This window comes from Equus quagga, chromosome 3, assembly GCF_021613505.1.
Source record: "Equus quagga isolate Etosha38 chromosome 3, UCLA_HA_Equagga_1.0, whole genome shotgun sequence".
Lineage (NCBI taxonomy): Eukaryota > Metazoa > Chordata > Mammalia > Perissodactyla > Equidae > Equus > Equus quagga.
In genome coordinates, this window is record NC_060269.1 from 152382082 (window position 1) to 152405017 (window position 22936).

General features: G+C 54.4%; 1 protein-coding gene across 1 annotated transcript; it reads left to right on the top strand.

Annotated features, from left to right (window-relative positions):
• Nucleotides 1–12641: 12641 nt before the first annotated feature.
• Nucleotides 12642–16932, top strand: LOC124236855 (spermatogenesis-associated protein 31D3-like). Its single transcript, XM_046655790.1, has 5 exons — nucleotides 12642–13598; nucleotides 14344–14389; nucleotides 14988–15048; nucleotides 15310–15577; nucleotides 16840–16932. The coding sequence occupies exons 1-5, from the start codon at nucleotides 13401–13403 to the stop codon at nucleotides 16930–16932; spliced, it is 666 nt and encodes a 221-aa protein (XP_046511746.1). The 5' UTR covers nucleotides 12642–13400.
• The last annotated feature ends 6004 nt before the right edge of the window (nucleotides 16933–22936 follow it).

Below are 22936 nucleotides of genomic sequence, written 5' to 3' on the forward strand. Positions count from 1 at the left end.
GGCGGATTGGCAAGCGCCATGCCGCTGAGGAAAATCACACATGCCGCTGAGGAAAATCACCACACCTGAAGACGAGTCGAAAGAATTGAGCAGACTGAGAACAGAGAAAAGAGAATGAAAACAGAACCAACGAGAGTGTGGGATGAGGTCACGCATTCAGACGCATGCATCACTGGGGTCGCAGACGGAGAGAGAGAGAGAGTGAGCAGAGGAAATATTTAAAGACATGATATCCGAGAATCTACTAAAAGGAATGACAGACACCAAAACACAGACCCAAGAAGCTGAGAGGAGGTGGAGGGCGGGGCGCAGAGTCTTCTGGGGGCAATGACGATATTCTGTGTGGTGCAATCATGATGGATGTGTCACCGCCTGTTCGTGCACGTGCAACACAAAGAGAGAACCTGCATGTGGACTACAGACTGGGCGGTCGTGATGCGTCACTCAGGTTCACACTAGGTAAGGAATGTACCATTCTGGAGAGTGACGCTGATGATGGGGGAGACTGTCCCGTGGGGGGCGGGGGTATGGGAAGTGTCTGACCTCCCTTTCAATTTTGTTGTAAACTTTAAACTGCTCTAAATTTAGGGGCCGTCCCCGTGGCCAAGAGGTTAAGTTTGCGCGCTCCACTTCGGCGGCCCAGGGTTCTCCGGTTCGGATCCTGGGCGCGGACATGGTGCTGCTCCCCAGGCCACGCGTTGGAAGCGTCCCACACAGAAGGACTAGAATGACTTGCAACTAGGATATACAACTATGTACTTGGGCTTCGGGAGAAAAGAAAGAACAAAAGGGAAAAAAGAGCAAGATTAACAACAGATGTTAGCTCAGGGCCAGTCTTCTTCACCAAAAAAGCATACCTTAAAAAAAAGCTCAAAAAAATAAAGTTTAAAGTTTAAAAAAATAAATGACATAAAGTTTGAAAAAAGAGAAAAAGCTCAGAGAACACCAACTAGCATAAATATCCAAATGAAACCAAACAAACAAACAACCCACATCTCGGCATATTGTACTCAAACTACTGAAAACCCAGCACAAGCAGGAAACAGGAGGCAGCCGAAGGGGAGAAGAAGGTCATACACAGAACACTAACGATACAGCTTAGAGCAGAGCTCTCTTGAGAAACCGTGCAGGACAGAAGACAGTGGAGGGGATCTGTAAAGAGTGGAAAGAAAGAAAAAACTGTCAACCCAGAATTCCAACCCGGAGAAAACGTCTTTGCAAAAATAAAGGTGAAATGACGACTTTGACAAATTGGGGGAACGCATTTCAAGCCGACCTGCTGCAGAGGGAGGGCCACAGAAGGCCTTGGGTGGAAAGACTCTGACGTGAGACTGCAGCTTAGAGCCACGCAAAGAAAGGAAGAGAGCTGGACGTGGAGCGTGTGACGCTGGAAGTGAGCTCACTTGTGCTAATTTCCAGCTGCTCTGGAAGGTGGATCGTCTGCAGCCAACGCTCAGCAATGCATTTCCAGCACCTGTGAAAGTGCGGGTGTGACAACGACAGCACGAAGGACGAGAAGGAGGGACTGGAAATACACTGTCTGAGGTCCTCGCACTCTGTGTGAAGGGTACACCACCGCCTGAAGGCAGACTCTGATTTATCCAAAAATATATTGAAACCAAAGGGCAACAACTGAAAGATTTTTTGAGAAGCATAAATAATAAATCAGAAGAGGAGATAAATTAGAATCATAAAAAATGCTTGATCAACACAAGACAGGGCAAAAAAAAAAAAGAAAAAGAAACAAAGAATAAATGGAACAATAAGAAAATGGCTAGTAAAAGGGTAGATTTTAATCAAACACATCAATAATCACATCAATGAGTCATCCTAACATAACAGGAAACAGGTAGAGATTGTCAGATTTGATTAGAAAAATCAAGACTCAACTACATGTTGTCTAAAGGAAACCTACTTTAAATGTAAAGATGTAAATAGGCTACAAAAAGTAAAGGGATGAAGAAAGATAAACCATATAAACACTAGGAAAAAGAAAACTGGAGAAACTATGCTGATATCAGGCAGGTAGACTTTAGAGAGAAATGTCATCAAAGATAAAGAGGGACATGATATAGTGATAACAGAGTTGATTCTCCAAGAACCCACTCAATTCCACACGTGTGCCTAGCAACAGAGACTCCAAATATGGGAGCCCAAGCTGATGGAACTGAGGGGAGAAATAGACAAATCCACAATTACAGCTGGAGATGTCAACCCTGGCTCAGTAATGGACAGAAAGGGAGACAGCAATCCAGCAAGAATAAAGAAACCCAAATCGCACTGTGGGACCTCGCTCTCTACACAGAACTCCCATTCAAGCACAGAGGGTTCAGCCGGATCATAAGACAAAACTCAGGGAATCGAAAAGATTAGAAATCTTTTCTTTTTCTTAAAGCTTGGCACCTGAGCTAACAAGTGTTGCCAATCCTTTTTTTTTTTTTTTCTGCTTTTTCTCCCCAAATCCCCCCGGTACATAGTTGTATATTTTAGTTGTGGGTCCTTCTGGTTGCGGCATGTGGGATGCCACCTCAGCATGGCCTGAGGAATGGTGTCATGTCCACGCCCAGGATCCGAACCAGCAAAACCCTGGGCTGCCGAAGCAGAGCATGTGAACTTAACCACTCGGCCACGGGCCTGGCCCCGAAATCTTTTGACCTTGAGCCATAATGTTAAACTAGAAATCCCTAACAGAAAAGTATGAGGAAAAAAATAAATATTTAGAAACGTAATAACACTTATAATAACCATAGGTAACAGAATAAGCATCAAGGGAAATTTTAAAATTGTTTAAAGTGAATGAAAACAAAGCATATCAACATTTTTGGGATGCAGCTCAAGCCATGCTTAAAGGGAGATTTACAGGGTAGATGCTTACATCAGAAAAGAAGCAAGGTCTCAAATCAGTAATTTAAGCTCCCGCTTTAAGAAAACAGAAAAGGAAGAGCAAACTAAATTCAAAGCAAGCAGCAGAAGGAAATCACACAGATTAGAGAATAAATCAATGAAACCGAAAACAGTACAAAAAACTGATGAAACCAAAAGCTGAGTCACTTTTAAAGATTGATAAATTAATAAACTTCTAGCAAAAATGCCCGAGAAACAGAGAGAAGCCAGAAATGGCCAATATCAGTGAGAAGAGTGGCTATCGCTACAGACCCCACAGATATTAAACGATCACAAGGGACCAAAAACACCTCTATGACCATAAATCCCACAATTTAGATTAAATGAATGTCTTGAAGCCACAGACCATCAGAACTCACTCAGGAAGGAATAGATCATCTAAAGAGTGCTACGTCTATTAAAGAAACTAATTTGATATTTAAAAACTCAGAAAAAAAGAAAACTCCAGCCCCAGTTGGTTTCACTGGAGAATTCCACCAAATGTTTAAGGAAGAAGTGATGCCAATTCAACACACTGTCTCCTGGTCAATAGGATGGGAAGAAACTTTTCCCGATTCGTTTTCTGAGGCAAGTAAAGAGCAAAGCAGGCAGAGACACTGTAAGAAAAGAAAACAGACCCATATTTCTCATAAATCTAGGTGTGTGAATCCTCAAAATATATTAGCAAACTGAATCCAGCAATACATATAAAAATAATTTCTCATGACCAAGTTTCATCTCAGAGATACAAAAGTGGTTAAAAAATTTTAAATTAATCCAAGTTATGCACCATATCAACAGACTAAAGAAGAAACACCATATGATTATGTTAATAAGTGAAACAAAATCTATTCATGACAAGAAGAAAATTTCTCAGCAAACTAGAAATAGCAGGGAGCTTCCTAACCCGAGACAAAGCATTGACAGCTGACACCCACCTGAGGGGGAGAGCAGTTTCCCTCTGAGATCAGAAACAGGGCGAGCAGCCCTCACTCCACACCTGGTCAACGCTGCACTACAAGTCCTGGCCAGAGCAATAGGGCAAGAAAAAGAAAAAAGAGAATCAGAAAAGAAGAAACCAAGCTCTCTCCATTCCCAAGTAACGTGATTTCTATGTAGAAAATCCGAAAGAATCTACTAAAAAGCTCTGGAACTAATATGAGTATACCAAAGTCACAAGATTCATGATCAATAAAGAAAAATCAATTGCATTTCTCTGTACTAGCAATGAAGAATTGGAATTTGAAATTTAAAAACAAATACACAATAGCACCAAAAAATAAAATGTTTAGCTGTAAATTGTTTAAATGTGCAAAATCTGCATGTTGAAAACTAAAAACACTGATGAAAGAAATCAAACAAGACCTAAATAATAGGAGAGAGATATGGTTTAGAACACTGAAGATTAAGACGCCATTTCTACCTGATTTCCTCTGTAGATTTAATGCAGTCCCAACAGAAATCGCAGCAGGCTTTTTATTATTTTTTTTGAGGAAGATTAGCCCTGAGCTAACTGCTGCCAATCCTCCTCTTATTGCTGAGGAAGACTGGCCCTGAGCTAACATCCATGACCATCTTCCTCTGCTTTATATGTGGGACGCCTACCACAGCATGGCTTTTGCCAAGTGGTGCCATGTCCACACCTGAGATCCGAACCAGCAAACCCCGGGCTGCCAAAGCAGAATGTGTGTACTTAACCACTGTGCCACCAGACCGGCCCCAGGCTTTATTTTTTTATATAAACATTTTGAATCAAAAATGTATATGGAAAAGCAAAGTCAGTGGTATAGCCACTGTGAGTTTGAGAAAGGACAAAGCTGGAAGACGGACACTCCCTGGTTTCAAGCCTTGCTACAAAATTACAGTGCCGTATCATTAGTGACAGGACAGACACACGGACCATTGCAACGGAATTCGGAGCCTAAAAATAGACCTGCGGAGAATTAGTCAAATGATTTTTGACAAATGTGCAAAAGCAGTTAAATAGAGAAAGGACAGTATGGCGAAAACATTGTCAAAGTGATTTCTTGGCAGAGACCACGTGCCACGCTTACGTAAGATGTTACTGTTTGGGGAAAGCGGGCGGAGGGTTTGAGCAGCTTTCTGTGCTGTTCTTGCAACTCGTCCGTAAATTCAATACATCTCCAAGCAAAGAGTTAAAAGGAGAAAGTGATTGAGAAGAAAGAAGTCGGAGTACCCACACAACCCAATTTCAAGACTTACTGTAAAACTTCGGCAATCAAATCTGTAACATTGGCTGAAGGATAGACAGGCCGATCAATGGAACCGAACAGAAGCTCCAGAAATAGAGCCACACACGCACGTGGTCGACCGGTTGTTGACAAAGAGGCGAAGGTGATTCAGTAAGACAAGTCGGTCTTCCCGCGTGCGGTGTGGGAACCGCCGGAGCCACGCGAAGCACAGCGGGACCCCGCCCGCAGCTCACGCCTCATAAAAAATTAACTCAAAGTGCATTATAAGCCTCAATGTAAAACTATGAAACTTCTAGAAAAAGATACTCGTGACCTTGGATTAGCAAAGTTCTCATAGAAACGGCAATAAAAGCATGATCCATAATAGGAAAAGAATGATAAATTTGAATCAGAATTTTTTAAAATTTGCTTCACAAAAGGTATTAGTTAAAGAATGAAAAGACAAACCACAGACTATGAGAAATTATTTGTAAATCACATTGCTGATAAAGGCCTTGTGTCCAGAATACATGAAGGACTCTCAAAGTTCGACAAGCAGACTAACAATTCAATTAAAAGGTGGGCCAAGGCTTTGAACGGATGCTTCACCAGTGAAGACACCCAGATGGCAAGCAGCGCACGAGAGATGCTCAATATGGCATGTTAGGAAAAACCACGTTAAAACCACAGGGACGCCTCGCTCCACACTGACTAGAAGAGTTCAAATGTTTTTAAAAACCTGACAATGCTAAGTGCTGACACAGATGCAAAGGAAGCAGAGCTCTCACACGTTGCTTGTGGGACGATCTGGAAACCAGCTTGGTGGCTTCTTATAAAGTCTGACACACACTCACGAGAGGACCCAGAACCAGTCCTCAGTACTCACCCGAGGGAAGCAAAAGCCCATGTTCCCACATGACCTGTGTGTGAACGTTTACAGCAGCTTTGTTCATAATTGCTCAAAACTGGAAGGAACCCAGATGTCCCTCAGGTGGACACTGGCTGAACACACCCCCACACAGCCACACGACGTACGAAATGCCACCCGGCAGAATGCAGGACAGACTCTGAATTCACAAACAGCGTGGCTGAATCACAAAGGGATTATGCCAGCGAAAGAAGCCAGATCAGAAACTACTTTCTGTACGATCCCGTTAATGTGAGCTTCCGGAAAAGGCAAAACTACGGGCACAGAGAACAGGCCTGAACGCCACGGGTTAGGGAATTCACCAGGTGGGGTGTCGGGGGGGTGGGCGATGGACCCGTTCTGCACTTTGATTGTGGTGTTTGCACGACTCTATGCATTTGTCGAAACTCCTTAAACCATATGCACAAGAAAAAAGGTCTAATTTTGCCGTATGCAAATTTTTAAAAATTGTCAACATGATTTCATGGTTTGGGCCTGCCTCTTGTTCTTTCTCTCTAACACACGAACAGCATGTCCCAAACAGAGGCTGCGCCTCAGCCTGGAAGGGGAATGAGGAGGCCGTGTGGAACATCCTAGGGGCTCCGGGGGACTTGGGAGCGGAGTCTGGAGCTGGCAGCTGCCCGGAAGGAGCCGGGCGGTGGCCCACATCCTGAGAACTCTGCTCTCTCTGCTCCTCCTGACTTGGACTCCCAAATGGCTCGGCCGCCCTCAGACGTCCCCTGACCACCAACCCCCCGTGACACAGCTTTGTGTGCTGGCCTGACCCCCTGTGGCGAATGTGCCTGCTCTCCTTTGAGAATCGTGCCTGTCCCTCTCTGAGTGGTCCCTCCAACCACGCTTCCCACACGCCTGGCCAGAGAGGACCCATGGCCCGGCTGGGCCAGTTGGAGGCCTGACCTGGCATTTTATACGCAGGCCCTGAAGAGAGGGCAAGTCTCTCTTCTCCGTGGATTTGAGCTGTCAGGGGTGACAAGACAGGTCGGTGGCCACAGCCCCTGCTATTTGGAAGAGTCCAAGAGAAGAAGGCCCTGGGCCCGTCGGAGGCGGAGAAGGCCCTGGTTTCAGTCCACCCGGGGCTGGCTCCCTCCTGCTCCCCTGCCATGAAAGCCAAAAGTGTCCCTTTGGGTCTCGAACACGCCAGAGGCTCCAGTTAGGAATCGAACTCAACCTGTGGTCCCTGCTGCTGGCTCTTCTCCCAACCAGCTCGATGCTCCCTAAGCCTGTGGCTTCCACCCCTGGCAGCACCCAGGCTCGCAGCCTCCTCGAGCCCCTGCCACACGGTCTTCCGAGCAGGCGGGAACACGGGCAGGTGGAGCGAAGGGGGAGGCCACAGTGAGAAGGCAAGAGGTTCCCCAAACCAGGGCCCAGGAGCCCTCAGCAAACCCTGTGCCCAGATCCGTCAGGGCCAGCTGGAGGCCAGGGCCAGCATGCAGCAGGGACCAAGCTCGCCGCACTCTTGGAAAGCGCTGGGTCCCACAGCTCAGACACAGCTGCCGCCCTCCCCCGAGCCCCGCCGTGGCCCCCCTTCCCAGCCCCGTTAATTGGGCCACATCTGGTGACTGCAGATTGCTCCCCGCTCCCACCTAGCTCCGGAGCCCGCCTCTCTGCCTTCCAGGGCTCAAGCCAACCAGGGCAGAGCAGCGCACAGCCAAATGGCCTCTCCTTCGTGAAGCAGCTCCCCAGGCCGGCTCCTGCCAGTCTGCTCCCCTGTGGGCCCGGCTCACCTGTGCCAGCAGCAATTGCGCCTGCAGCCCACACCCTGCAGACAGTGTCTAGGACCATACTCGGGCCCGGAGAGGCCGCTTCTCCCACACCAGTGAAAGGGGTTACGTGTAAAGGGGTCACCTGTGAAGGGAGATCACCAGTGAAGGGGGTCAGCAGTGAATGGAGCTCACCTGTGAAGGAAGATTACCTGTTAAGGGGCCACTGGTATAGATGGGGTAAGATATTGGTCTCTGCCACCCTTGGCGGGGGCTGGGGCCCTGGGCGAGGCAGAGTCCCTGTCCAGCAGCCTCCACCCCAGAAGCCTGGGCAGGGGATCCTGGGAAGGGGCCTGAAGGAGGGGGTCAGAGGTTGAATCCTGTGGTCCCCATAGGCAGTGGCCACAATGGTGGACACCAGTGCTGGTGCGCAGGGACCCGTGCCGCAAGTGCCACAGAGGGCTCTGCCTCCTGCCATTGACCCCAAAGCCCAGAGCATCCGTCACCCTCCAGACAAGGGGCCCGGATCTACCGGAGCAAGGCCTGTTCCAGGGATCAGCGTGGGAGCCCCAGAGTGGCCGTCAGGGCTGGGGTGGGGACGTTGGGGTTCCTGCAGCACTGTTCCAGGCGGTGAGGGCCATTGGCACCTCTCACAGCTGAGGGGCAGCAAAGCGGCCGTCTGCCCGCCCACACCGCGGATCTGCGGATGAGGCTCCGTCCTTAGCTCTGACACAGGTGATGTGTGAAACTCCAAGTGCATCCAGAATCTATTTGAGGATCCCAAGGCATCTGCTTGGAGTGTCATTCTAGTGGTATCACGTTCTTGTGTGCGCGGTGTGAAAGGGGCGGGTAGTCAGAGAAAGCCTATTTGAGATACGAATGCTGAGAAGCAGCCAGACACTTAAAGTCCAGGATGGACCCTTCCTGGCAGCGGTGAGGATAGGCCCTAAACCCCGGGCAGGAGACGGGAGGCGTGGGGTGTTGACAGAGCACAGCGGACGAGGAGGGGGCAGTGGGAGCTGAGGTCGAGGGCCCGGGGTCTGACCCTGTGATCCATGAGCATGGTGCGGGTTTCACAGAGAGGCTGCAGCTGTGCAGCCCGCAGACCATGCAGCCTCTCCATGCTGGATTCCCACAGGTCTGAGACGGAAGCCGAGGACCTCAGTGTGCAGCTGTGGGCATTTCGGCAAACTTGTTGCTAGCGTGTCATGGGCCCTTTGGGGCCCTGTGACACTTAGCAGGAGAAGCTGGTGTCCACAGGGAGCAATCGAACACTTCTGAGCACTTTGGAGAGGTGACCCGCTGCCCCAGAGACGTGGCCCCTTCCCCAGATGAGCTCCTTCCAGAAGGGCCGGGATGGAGCGCTCTGAGCTCTTGGGGTCTGCAGCTGGGAGAGCGAAATTAGCCCGCGCACATTAACGCAAGGCCACGTGATGATAATGTGCTCTCAAGGCAGCGAGATCGATCAGCCCCGGTGGGGGAATCGCGAGGTTTTCAATCCAAGGCCAGAAAGCTCAGGGCTGCGGGGGCCCGTCAGCCATTTGGACTTGCTGTGACATGGCACAGACTCAAACAAGGTGGCCTCGAAGTGGCAGGTGCCCCGGAGGAAGGCCTCGTGTCTTGGGGGGGAGGGGGACGCCTGTTGAGGGGCTGCACCTCCCCTCCAAGAGCCGCCCCACCCTGGACCACCCGACCTCTTTAGAAATGTTCTCCTGTCGTGGCTTGACTTCTGCTTTCCCACCTCCGCCCTCACCCCGGCTCCCTCTGCCTCGGGCCCCGTGGAAGGATCCTCACCCTCCTCCCCCAGCAGCGAGCAGATGAGGGAGCCCCTGCCACTCAGAATCTTCTTGTTTCTGGACCAAGCATCCCTTCCTTCACGCATTCCTCAGGGCAGCGGGTCTCCTCGAGGGTTCCCTCTGACCCCGGGACCTCGGGCAATGCGGGAAACATTTTGATAGTCACGACTGGGTTAGTTGCTACTGGCATTTCACGGGTAGAGGCCAGGGCTGCCACCCAACAGCCTACAGTGCACAGGACGGCCCCCCAGCAAGGGAGTCTCTGGGCCCGGGGATGTCGTAAAAAGCTGGTTTCAACGACAGGGTCTCTGCGCCCCTCTCTGTAAGTTCTCTCTCTGGACAAGTGCCTGGGTGTCAATTCCTTTCTTCACTAAGGGGCCCCAGCTTGTCAGAGGGGCCCCCAGCACCAAGCTGCTGCACTGTCATCCCCTGATTCTGCCCACCTTGGATGAAGCCTCCCAGGGCATCAGTGTCACCCTCGGGCTGCGGTGGGCTGCACCCTAGACCAGACGCCGCTTGCTGTGCATCCCAAGAAGGAACAGACTGAGTTAATTTCCCGTGGTAAAAATGAAAGGACCACTTGCTGACGGCTGTCCGTGTGTCCGGCACTGGATGCAGAGCTTTGCTCGCGGGATCTCACCCAACCCATGACCGCCGGGTCACCTCCGTCCCGCCGATTGGGGAGGGAAAGAAGCTTGCCCAGGGTGGCGCCGGCAGGCTGGAGGCAGGCCATGCCTGTCTGTCCCCAAAGCCACGCTCTGATCCAATGGGATGTTTGACACAGCCCAGCAGCGACAGACGGACGGCCTTCAGAGGCTGCCTGAGCTGTCTCTCTGCCCAAGTGACAAGAACCCCTGCACAAAAGTGCTCTTGTTGCACAGGGAGGCGGGTCTCCAGTGACCGGTTGTCCCCACTACGCTGTGATTGTCTGCTGTTTGCCAAAGTGGTCATTAGGAAGAGGGCGGGCCCGGTGGAACACCCAGATTACTGCGGACCGGGAGGAGCAGCGGCTGTGCGCTGGCAGAGGCCTAACCACACCGGGAAGCTGGCCTACCCGGAGCCTGGGTGGGCAAGACATGCCCGGAGACAAGGACTTACCTGTCCAGCTTCTCTGCGACCCCAGGCCTGTGGCAGGAGGGGTCATCTGTCCGGAGAAAAGGAGAGAGTGTTGGCTGCGCCCCGGCACTGGGCCAGGCGGGCACGGTGCTGGCTGTCCACGAGTCGGTTCACTCTTGGCAGCCCCTTGGGGCAGGCCTTCCTCTGTCCGTTTCATGCATTCACTCATTCGTTCAGCACCACGTGGGCCGGGCACTCAGATGGCCCAGCAGTGCTGCAGACAGCTGTGGCCCCCGCCCTCGTGGGGCTCCTAGCCCAGAGGAGAGAGCGGAAGTTAAGACCCCATCACAGCAGGGCTGGGAGGAGCCTGGCCCAGAGGCCACGGGACTTGGTGTGGACGCCCCAACTGGGGCGGGTGGAGTGGAATCCTCAGCCAGGTGCGTCTGGCTCAGGGCCACTCTCAGGCCCCACCTCTGCCTCCCTCTTCACTGCCCACAAGGCCCTGTGTGGTGTCGCCCCTGTCCCCCCAGACCTGTCTGGCTGCCTCCCCCGTGCACCCTGCTCCAGCCGCTCCGTGAGCCCTGCAGGTGCTGCTCCCTCTGCCTGAGGGGCTGTTTCCTCTCCGCTTCCCTCCCACCCGCTTCCCGGCTCAGCTTGGAACCCCTTCCACCCAGGGGCCGACTGACCCCTGCCCGGGAACGGCCCTTCCTCGGAGCGCCCAGCGCAACCACGGGTCCTTCAGAGCCTGCGGCGGAGGATTTCACCAGCAAGAATGCGCATTTATTGTTTAACTGGGGTTTTGATCAATGTGAAACTGATTGAAGTCATGTATCCACAGTCAGTTTCCTTAAGCCTTTACGCACAACATACAAATCTCATTACGTTACTCATAAAGCCGGCGTTTCTTGAGCAAGAAAAGTGTTTTTCGTGTGGTCTTTAATTAGTGTCTGAGTTGCTCAGAGTGAACCACTGAACCCCGTCAATAATTAGCCCACTCCACAAACCCGTTTAATTAGACCTTTAAAATTGCGTTCGTAAGATTAATATTTCTAGGTTGTTTTTTCATTTTTCAAGAACTTCAAATGCCTGTGGGGGCATCTTGCAGACTGAACTCGAAGACCTTCCTGAGAGCTTACAGGGCCCCTGGGAAACTGAGACAGTGAACAAACTAACTGTTGCCAGCGCTGGGGACACATTGTGTCGAGTTCTCCCGGTCCTGCCTATTTAAGATGGCTGCTGCTACGCTCACTCAACGTTGCCTTTTAAGATGGAGCTGGTCACGCCGTGCAGCCGCTCAGCACCTCCACGGCTTCCTCTCCTCGAAGAACAACCCCAAGCCCTCACCTGGCCCGGGTCTCTCCCCAACCCCCTCCCCCAAAGCAGCCTCGCCCCCAACAGCCCCCTCCCCGGCTCTATGTCCCAGGTCAGGCCCCAGGCCCGGAATCTGTGATGGGTGGACTGTCCATTCCCGCCGTGGAAGGCCAGCTCCCCCAGGGCCACACCTCTGTGTGCTTGCTGCCACCGCCCGGGCCATGGAGAACAGCGTCTGGACCACGGGAGGCACCGGTGAGTCCTGACTGGAGGAACGACCGAATGGGTGAATCCGGGGATCAATAGCCTCGCAGAGATGCTCCCTCCTCACCGCAGGAGCGTCTTGAGCTCTCCGTGTCCTCTCGCTTCTGCATCTCTCTGCTCACTTCTCTCTGTCCCAGGCTGACGACATCACCTGCCTAGCACACAGGTCAGGTGGGCAGGTTCACCCTTCCAGGCGGGCTGGGGTCGCTGTGCCCAGTGCAGACCATGACTCAGGTGTTGGTGGTCAGAGAGGCAAGACCAGGACCTGGAAGCCACCTCCTCTGATGCCTGACCCCAGGCCACGGATTGCTAAACGGAGCCTGCCCGGGGGACCCCAGGCCAGCCCCTCTGTGCCCAGCTCCCGTTGGACAGCTCAAACCACGCTCCTCTCCTGGGGCTTGTGCTGGCCACACGGCCAAGTTGGTGAACGATGTTTCGGTCACTAATGGACCACATGTATGACAGTGGTCCCATACGGGTAGCACCACATAGCCTGGGTGTGTAGTAGGCTCTACCACTTAGGTTTGTGTAAGTACACTGTGTGATGTTCACACAACAGTGAAAGTGCCTAATGATGCATTTCTCTAAACATATCCCTTTCATTAAGTGAGGTATGCCTGTACTGATTTTAGTCTTGTGAATGTTGAATAATGAATTACTCATTTCAATTATTTGAGTCAGCCCCACTGGCTGAAGATGGTAAAAGCTGACTGAAGCAAAAAACTAAAATTTGTTATTCAACATTCACAAAACCAAATGAGTAAAGAAGAGCTTTAAGTTCTATATCAGGGTTCATGTAAGGCAAAAACATTCTAAAGGAAAGATGGATTTGAGGACATATATGATTCTCAGTGTAAATGTCTGGGTACAAGCAAAAATTCCAGGGAGCATTTCAGACTTTCGAGGCAGTGGAATTGGTGAAACCAAAGTCAAGCTCTCCAAACAGTAAAGGGGGCCCAGGTAATATCTGGAGTACAGGTGGAACAGGCAGAAAATTCCATTAATGTAATTGTATGATATGATGAACGGACAGAGTTGGAAAATAGGATGGCAGGGTAGGGCAGAGGGACCTGGAGGGCCCAGGATGGATGGAGAGATCAGCTGGGCTGGTGGGGGGAAGGGGCCATGGGCACACCCTCTTCGTGTCCCCTCCCCCACCCTCTGAAACCCTTTGTGACTCTTCAGTGCTCTGTGATGCAGGCCTGGGATTATAGGCAAGTGCGGACACTCTCAGAGCTCAGTTGCCTCAGGCAGCCTTGCGATTCAGAAAATGGAGTTCAGTCAATGGAATGTTCTCTCATTTCTGAATAGCCATATTGAGTTGTTTTTGAGCATCTGCTCAACATTCTTAGATAGTGACCACAACCTCACCATCGTGTGTGGGTTGTGGTTGCTTCTTCTGTTCCTGTGCTTCCTGGTGGGGATTCCATCTTTACCAACCTTCTGGAAAACCAAAATCTACCAAAAGGTAAGGATCCCTGGGCAAGCCACCAACAGGGATTTTTTATTGTTGTTTCCATTTCTAGTCCCACATTTTTAAATGAGTTGGTCCAGAGGGACTCCTAAGATGGCAAGTCTGAACAGAGGATAGAACATCATCCTTCTAGGGGAATAGGCCAGGAGGACTAGGGGTTCAGCTGGGACTGTTTCCCATTTAAAACTCACAGACCATCTGGGTGCGGTGGAGGATTCCTGGATAAAATCCCATCAGTGATTTCACGGCCCTGCATTAGGTTATTTAGAGAGTTTGGGATCTGTGTAGGAGAACACTGTTCCCAACACTGGATCATGAGTCACATTCCCATGTCGGGCGTCATTCGACCAAACCGTCCTTTGTATTGGGCAGATCAGGAGAGCAGGGCTGAGCCTCTGAGCAGACACTGGAGTGTGAGCTCTGTCCCAGGATACAGGGGCCTATCTGAGGAAGCACAGATGTGACTGTGGGCCTCAGAGTCTATGCCCTCCTTGAGCAGAGGACTTCTGACTGAGAATATCAAGTGTGGACTCTAGCCAAAAATCCTCCTTCGAGTTTTCCAAAGAAGGAAAAATTGAAAGTATCTTATCACCTTTAGAAATTCAGAAAGGGAAAGAACACAAAGTGCTAGTAATAAAAATAGAGAGTGACATTAATCTTGGATGAATATCTGAGTTTCCTAGAGAGAGGAGCAAGCCAACTAAGTCCTCGCTCCTCATTCTTTTCTTTTTGTTCTCAGCGTCAGGGCAGAGCCAAGAGGAGAAGAAAAGGTGGAACATCAAGTGGTAAGGTTCCACCTATCCCACCTGAGCTCTCCAAGGGTGACCCTTCCTCTCCTTTCCATGAGGTCCCAGGTCCATGGTCTCTGAGGATGTCAGTCGCTAGATAGAGTCCCTCTCAGAAAATAGAGGCCTCAGAGGAAAGGCTCATGGGAAGGTAGTCAGAACCCGAGACATTTCTCAGATTCCTGCTCTGCCCAGCTCTGGGCATGAAGCAGTGACGGGCCTGGACAATGGGTGTTGCCCAGTGGGTGGCCGTGGGAGACGTCAAGAGTCAGAACTTCTGTCTCCTGACCTTGTGAAACCACGTTGACTTCCTGGATGATCAGACTCCTCTTTGAGGTAACCACTCACCTATGTTCCTCACATGGTGGTTTTGAACATCCCATGGGATAATGTATGTGACAGTACTTTATAAATGAAGCAACAAACACATGTGAACCTTATTAATATTATCATTGACCGTTTGACCACATCTACTGATTCTTGGGGCTTTCAGAGTTAATATCCCGTTAATATCCCAAGGGTCTCCCATAAAGGGACTCCTGTGTAACACCTATGCTTCTACCTTTATTACATGTAATTCACTCTTCTGGTTTCCCAGGTTGGAGAAATTACCAGAGGGAAACAGAGGAGAAAAGGAGGCTAATTTCTATTCTGAAAAGGTGACTGGTCTTTTCTTTCCTGATCCCTCTTTGACATGTTCTCTGCAATTCCAGGGATTCAGTACAGCCTGCAGTAGTCATGGGAGGGGTATGTGAATGAAGGCCTTGGGGTGAGGGCTGCTGAGTGTATGGTGAAGTCATAGATGTGGGGCATTGTGAAGGGGCAGCAGGCTTCAGGTGGCCCCTCCCCTGACAGGCCAGCAGGTCCTCCTTTCCTTGTTCTGGTCCTGGCTACAGTTTTCTACTTCCTGTCTCCCGCAGGCCCCTAGGCCGGCCTCTCGATACCACCCGCATTCGTCAACTATTATGCCCAGACCCCTCCTGTGAGGTGTGTAATAGCACAACTGCAGAGATCAATCGGCTGCTGCTCCTGGAGGACCTGGAAGATGATACTGCCTCTGTGTCCTCTATGGCTTCCACAGCTTCTGGGACTGAGTCATCATTCACTCTGTCCTCTGCCTTCTCAGAAGTCCCTCCAGGAGACCTAACACCATCCCCTCCACCTGACCCTTCCCCACGACCCACCTCCGTTCTCTCACCTAACCCAACGACACCCTTAGCTGACTTTCTTTCACCCTCACCACCGGGTCACTCTATGCCACCAGAGCCTTTTCCTCCCTTGGAGTCCAACTTCCCAGCAGACCATTCCCCACCCCAATCCCTTGCCATTCCCCCTCTCCCACCACATGACACCCAGGCAATGGATCCTATTCTCCAACCAGAGGCCACTCTGTCTCTGAATACGATCTTCTCTCTTGACCGCACCCTTTCCCAAGATATTAACGCCTTACCAAATTTGTCCCAGATAATGAATCCCAATGATTCACATGGTGCGTGACTGTGGTGGATGACAATGACAAAATGGAGTACCATTTTCAAGGCTACTAAAATGGAGCTGGGAGGCCGCAGTCTGGCCGGGCCGCCCTAAGGCAGGGCGCTGAGTGGGCCTGGAAGGTCCAGCAGACATGAGGACACTTTGGCCAAAGTGTGGGCTGTGTAGAACAGGGCAGAACATGCTGGAAGGTAAATTTTCAACTCCGTTTTCCCTAGACTTTTTGGTCGGTTATCAGGCTCCCAGAAATTTCCCTTTTCTAAGAGAGCAGTGTTTTCAGTTTCTCCCATTTTGTGACCCTTTTTCCCCACTTTCATCGTTAGGATTTGACCAGACAATTTCTTCTCAAAATTAGGGCCAAGTTCAAAAATTGAGGGGGATCCTCAGGCCTCCTGGGGTCCTCCAAGCAGAAGGGGGTCCGGGAGGAGGGGACAGAATGCAGAGCATGGGCTTCGTAACTGGAGTGCTGGGTTGAAAGCCCAGATTGGCCACCATAGCTGTGTGACTCTAGGCATGTTACTTAGCCTCTCTGTGCCTCCGTTTCCTCAATTGCAAAGCAGAGACAATAAACTTCCGGGTTGCTATGAGACAAGACGCGGAAAATGCTTAGGCCTGGCCGCATGCAGAGGTGGCCCTTAAAGGTAAGTGACACTTCTGGCTATTTCCTCCTCTGAGCTGAGTCCGTGAGTCTGGTGTCTTGAGGACTAGGGGTGTGAGGGGCAGACAGGTGCCAATAGAGCGGGCAAGTCACACTCTCAGTGGGCAGCTGGGGACACTGAGGAAGGAGTGCAGAATCGTCTCCCAGGACGGGAGGGCCATGTTGAGGGGACAGCATCCACTCGAGGGGCCCGCCCTGGGCTCCCCCGTCAGCTTCTGGGCCTCAGTGGCCCCGTCTGCAAAGCGGAGTGAGGAAAATCAGGGGACGTTTGTGAAAGCAGAGCCCTCTGCTATTTCGGCAGAAACTACTGGATGCCCAGTCTGGGTCTGAGCCCGTGCGGGATGCTGGGGACAGAGACGGCACAGGGACCCTGCCCCTGGAGCTCGAGGTCTGACAGAGGAGACGGGCAGCAGGTGGCAGAGCCCCGGGGATGGGTTCCAGGATCAGAGGCAGAGGGCCGTGGGCCCCGGGGCGGCACTGACGCAGGCAGGGACGGGCGTGTGGGCTCCTGTCCCCACCTGGGAGACACGGACGCGACAGGAAACCTTCCTGCTTTTGAATCCAGAACGCCCACGGGGCGTGTCGGGCGGAGCAGGCGGGGGCCGCACGGGGCCTTCGGGATGAGCTCCCCTCCATCTTCCTGGCTCCTAGCCAGCCCCCTCCCTCCGTGCTCCTCAGTGTCCTCGTCTGGGAAGTGCAGTAATAACGGTGCATCCACCTCATGGCATGCTGGGAAGGTTTAAACGACACAGACAGCAGCGGGTGACCCTAGGTGGCAGAGATGGATGGAACGTGTAGGGGCTTCTGGGAGAAGCTCCTCCCTCAGGCGTGTCTGGCACAGAGCAGGCCCGCAATAAATGTCCATAAATGTCTACAGCTGTGTTTAGTCAGCGGCTGTGAGGGTCCAAGGAGTCAGCATAAGTATAATAACAGCTCTGACAGGTAGTGAGCTCCTGGTCAGGGGAGGCATGCAAGGGGTGCATGAGTAGTCACCACCCCGCCTGGCTAGGGTGTGGACTGAAAAGCCTCCAAGGCTGGCTCCCCGGAGCCCAGAGTCCACGAATATGAGATCTGGGGATTCTCAGGTACAAGACCACTGATTCTACCAACATGGATTAAACCCCTACTGCGTGCATCCCACTCAACCCTTCGTGGGGAAAAGCAACAACTAATCAAGCCGCTTCCTCCACCAGCTCAGAGACACACAAGAGGGTCCGGGCCCTGAGGGGAGAGAGCTTACTCGTCTGAGGTTCTGAGTCTGTGACATGAAGATTCTGCAAGGTTCCCATTCTGTAGCAGTTCCTCTTCGTTGAGCACCTGCTGTATGCCGTCCTGTGTTCCCCCTATGGGGTGCTGCACTGGATTCGTTTTATTCATCCCTCCCCCAGTGAAAGAGGTGCTCGGATCTCCCTACGTGGAGATGGGGAAACTGAGGCTCGGGAAGGAGAAGCCACCATCCCCGCATGGCTGAGACAGAATGAGGCAGAGCTGGGTTAGAAATGCCGGCCGACCCTGGGGGCCAAGCCCCTCCTTTGTAGGGGTCTGAGCCCCTTGGGTGCAAACCTCTGCTATCCTGTGGTTCTGGCTCCTTTCGTCCGGTGTTCTAAGCCACCAGGGCTTTGAGTCCGTTGACCCCGGGCCCCCGCGCTTGGGCCTGGAGCTGCATCCCCCGGGACCTGCCTCGCTCCCCGGGCTGCTGGGGCCTCTGGGCTCGGGCTCAGCCGCTGGAGTGCGCAAGGCCTGATTAATTGTTCATAAAGCACTTAGACACTCTCAGGCGACAAGAGCCGTGTCGCAGCAACATTATTTCATTACCGTCCCTCAGAGACAGCCGTCGAGGGTTGGAAACCAGGATGCAGAGCCAGTGGCTGCCACCTCGGGAGCGGCCCCGGGGACTGTGGGTGAGTCACTTAGCTCCTCTCAGAGCCCTCAGAGCCCACGGTGCTCCTGGGAGCAGAGAGAGCTCAGGCCGGGCGCATCCCCGCCCCCTCCGCGTGGTCTGGGGGTGGGGGCCCCCAGAGCTGCCCCCACCCGGTGCATCTTCCAACACGGGTGACCTGTGTCCGCGTAGGACGCTGAAGGGCTTTGCAGACAGGCGACAGGCATTCATTAGGTTCATTTATGACTGTGCGTGTCAACCTTGCACATCCTCTCAGCAACCCGGGTGCCGCGTGCAGCCCGCTAGACGGAAATGCACCAACCCCATTGTTCCATGCATCCATCTCCCCTCCATTCCCACCTTCCTCCCTCTGGCAAAGGTCACGGCCCATGTGAGGGCCACTCTAGAGGCAGGAGGCTTCTCGGATGGACCCCCAGAGGACGGGACATGAGCGGCTCTCCAGGAGTCGCGGTGTGTTTGGGAGCTGAGCCCACAGAGTTCCTGACTGCAGCCTCTTGCAACGCCTTGGGACAGGCTGCAAAGTCGGATCCAGAACTGACAGCAAGCCTGCCCAGGGGGATGGAGCGGGGGGCGCTCTGCAGGGCGAGAGGACAGAGGGAAGGGATGCTCTGTAGCTTCCACCAACTCCCGGGCCCCTGGGCCCCTCCCCAGCATCCTCGGGGGAGCAGGGCACTTATGGCCATTTTCAGAGCTCGGCCTCCAGAGGCGCCTGTCTTCCTCCATCCTCTGCAGACCCAGAGCGGCAGCACTTCTGCGGGGCCCTTGGGGAGCTCCCCACTCCCTCCCCCTTCCACTCCTGAAGGGGCTTTGAAAGCCCTCCGCCCCCTCCCCGCCTCCGTGTGCAGAAGGAGAAGGTGCTGGAGGCTTCCACTGGCCTTGGCCGCCCGGTGGAGGCTGTGGCCACACGGAGCCCCCAGGGCAGCAGTGTCCCCACCTGCTCCACGAGGGACCACTGGTGGCAGGCCTGCCCTGGACCAAGGGAGGCAGCCTGGACGACCATGGCCACCGCCCTCCCCAGGCTCGGAGCCTCTGGGGTTCTACCTGGACCCCCAGCACCCCTCACCTCTGCTCAGCCAGCCAGAGTATCTCACGGCATGCCGGAGTTGTGGCAATGCCCAGAGAGGGTTCTGGAGCGCTCTTGAGAAGCACAGAGCAGAGCTAAGAGCTCCGGAGCAGACGGCCAGCTCAACCCCCACGTCCTGGCTCCAGGACCTCCTGGCCCAGGTCAGGCCTTACAGTGACTCACGGCCACTCTCCCCTCACTTTGCTCATCTGTGAAGCGGGGACAACAGGCCCCACAGCGGAAGCAGCTGTGGGTCCCAGGGACTCACCCAGGAAGTGACCTTGTGTGGGGAGAGCCCAACACAGCTCCACGTGACCACGTACACATCCGTCCCCTTCTCGAGCCTCAGCTTCCCCCCTGAGGGCCCTGCCAGCTCTGCGTGCTGATTCTCCTGGTGACAGTGGAGGGCAGAGAGGCTGGGCAGGGCTGGGCTGTGGCCCTTGCCCACGGTGGGCGCTGAGCATGGAGCTCGGGGTCCCTCTCAGGCAGCAGAGCCCGTCCCTGCGCTCTCCTTTTGTTCCCAGGCCCCTGGGTGCCGGTTCCACCTGTTCACACCTCTGCCTTGCCCCAGCTGGGCCCTGCCTGGTGAGATTGCCCATCCCAGCTTGATGCCACCTCGCCCGGTGGCTGACCCCTCTCCCGGAGGCTGTCCACCCTGCATCAGTGGCTCCTGGCCCCTGTGGCATCACAGCCCCGACTACACAGTACGGTTTCCCCCAGACCAGGGCTGATGACCCAAAGATTCTTATAGGTGATCTCGTTCCATCCCCGAGAACCCCGTGGCCGTCACTCGTGGGATGGTGCCCGCAGGCCCCTCTGAGCCCCTGTCTTCCTTCCCCAGCGGCTCTGTGCCCCTGGAGGCTGGTCTGAGTAGCACCAGAGGCCTTCCCTCTGGCCGCAGCCAATGGGGGCACCGCAGGAGGTCAGGGGACTGGACAAGGGGAGGATGGAGCATTTATCCCTGGTGCCCTCCAGGCTGGTCCACTGTGAGTGACACGTGCCACTCTTTGAATGCCCACTACGTGCCAGGCCTGGGATTGGGTCCTGGCCCTGTGTCCCACAGCTGTGACCTCGGGCAGGTCAGCTCATCTCTCTGGGATGATGGCAGCCCCTTCTCAATGGAGTTTTCTGGAAAAATAGGTGACCGGAAGCCACAGGGGTGCTCGCTGCTAGCCCGGGGGACACTCCCCTGGTGTTGGCGGTCACCATGGTTTTCCACCTGGCGTGTGGAGGGGTGGCATTTGCCCCCCCGCCGAGAACCCCAGTCCCCAGCTAGACAGGGGCTCTCGCTGGCCCCAGCCTGCGTCCCACAGCCCACCTGTCTCCCCTCCAGCCTGGGGGCTGCCCCTTCCCCCTGGAGCGGGGGTGGAGGTGCTCTGATTGGCTCATGGCTGTCCTTGGCTGTGAACGGCAGTCTTTGGGGTCCCTGGAAGTGGCTGGTCACCTGCTCCTGCTTCAGGGGCCTCAGTCCTCTTGGAAATGAGCCCTTGGATCAGCGGCCCTCACAGGGCAGTGGAAGGACCGCGCTTGGCAGAGACCAGCGTCTGGGAAAGTTACCCAACCCCGCAGCTCCCAGCTTGTAACACGGCATCGGGGCCCACACATAGGAGCAGCGGTGGGCCCAGACGGGGACCCTGGCTCCCCTCAGCATACCAGGTGCTCAGCACCCAACACAGGGCCTGGCACGGAGCAAGGGTAGTGAGCTACAGCCCAGCAGGGTGGGCAAGCAGCACAGGCCGTGGGGCCCGCTGTGGGGTCCTGCCTCACCCCACTGGAGGTCGTCCCCGCCTCCCTGAACCAGGAGCACCTGGTGGCAAGGGTGCGGGTGCCTGGGTGGCGCACGACCCTCCCCACTGTGAGCTGACATCCAGGAGGGGCCAGACCACCTCCTCCCTCTGAGCAAGTGGGGGAGTGGGCAGCCCCCTGAAGGGGGCCTCACCGAGGGTGTGGGAAATCCTGTGATTGCCCCCATTGCTCCCCGCCAGCTCTACCACCAGGGGAGGTCAGGATGAGACGTTTGCTGATCAGAAGGTGGACGGGTCAGGTGGCCCCAGCCTCCTTTCAGGACCCGCCGCGGGGCTGCGGACAGGCGGGCTGTGGTTGTGCCCCTACTGGGCGATGGCCCCTTGCTGGTCCTGCCAGCTCACAGGCCTCGAGCACTACAGTGTGTAAACAGAGCGAGAAAGTGCCAGGTTGTGAGGCGAACCCAGGGGGCAGGGCACGTGGGGCTCCTGATCTAAAGGAGGAGCGACCCAACAGACACAGAGGGTGCAAAGGCCCTGAGGCGGCCCGAGGACAGAAGCCCTACTGCGAGCAGGTCCTCCGTCCGATCTCCACGTTCTTCAAGGTGTGTGTCACTCTCCTGTGTCAGAGACGGGCTCATCCCAACGTCCCGGTGCCCAACACGAGGGAGAAGAAGGATGCTGCTATGCAGGAGAGCTCCCGAGCTGGTGGGGGTCACCACCAGCCTCACCCAAATGCATCAGGCCAGGAGCTGCGTGCCTGGCATGGAGCTGAGGGCCCTGCTCTCTCTTTATGACCCTCATGTCGGCATCTGACAGATGAGGAAACTGAGGCCCAGAGAACCAAAGTAGCCTGCCTCTGACGGGGCGGAGCCAGGATGCAGGTGGAGGCCGTGTGAGCCCAGGGGCACCTGGTGGCAGCATCCGTCCCCTCCCTGCATCTGCCGGTGCCGACAGCTCCGCCTGTGGCTCCTTTGGGCCCCAGCTCCAGCAGAAGCCCCGGCTCTCCCAAATTGCCCCTCTCTGTTGGGCTGTTCCCTGTCACACAAGCAACACAAAAACTGGGCCAGCCTGATGACCAGCCACCTCTGGACCTCGCTGCCCCTCAGCTTTCCCGCATCTCTGCTCTCCAGGAACCGTCCCGGACGGGCCATCTCTGCCCACTGCCTCCCTTCACCCTCTCTCCCTCTCGGGCCCAGGCCAACGGGGCATCCGCCCCCCCACCCCGACGGGTCCCCTGCAGTCAGGGGTACAGGTGGTACAGACTAGCCACTTCACCACGCAGGTCTCCTTTCCTTGATTTTTAAAGCACTGCTCTGTATGCTGAATGTGCTGAGCATCATCTCGTCACTTGGAGCTCACATGTGGCCCGCCGGTCCCGCCTGCAGCCAGCCTGGCGCAGCAGCTGACCGCCTGCTGGCACCCTGACGGCCCACAGCCGCTGCCAGCCTGGATCCTTGGCACAACGGGATCCCTACCGCCTCGGCTCTGATGAGAAGGCGGGAAATACCTCAACATCCAAGCCAGCGGGCCTCTGTGCTGGCACCTCCTGGGTCAGGGACGATGCGGACAGCATGTGGGGGCCGGGGGGCAAGGGTTTGCATGCCTGGCAGTGAGGCACCCTCTCGCTGTCTCCAGTCTGTAAGATGGAGCTGGTCCTGCCTCCTTGCTGAGGGATATGGGACAAGGACAT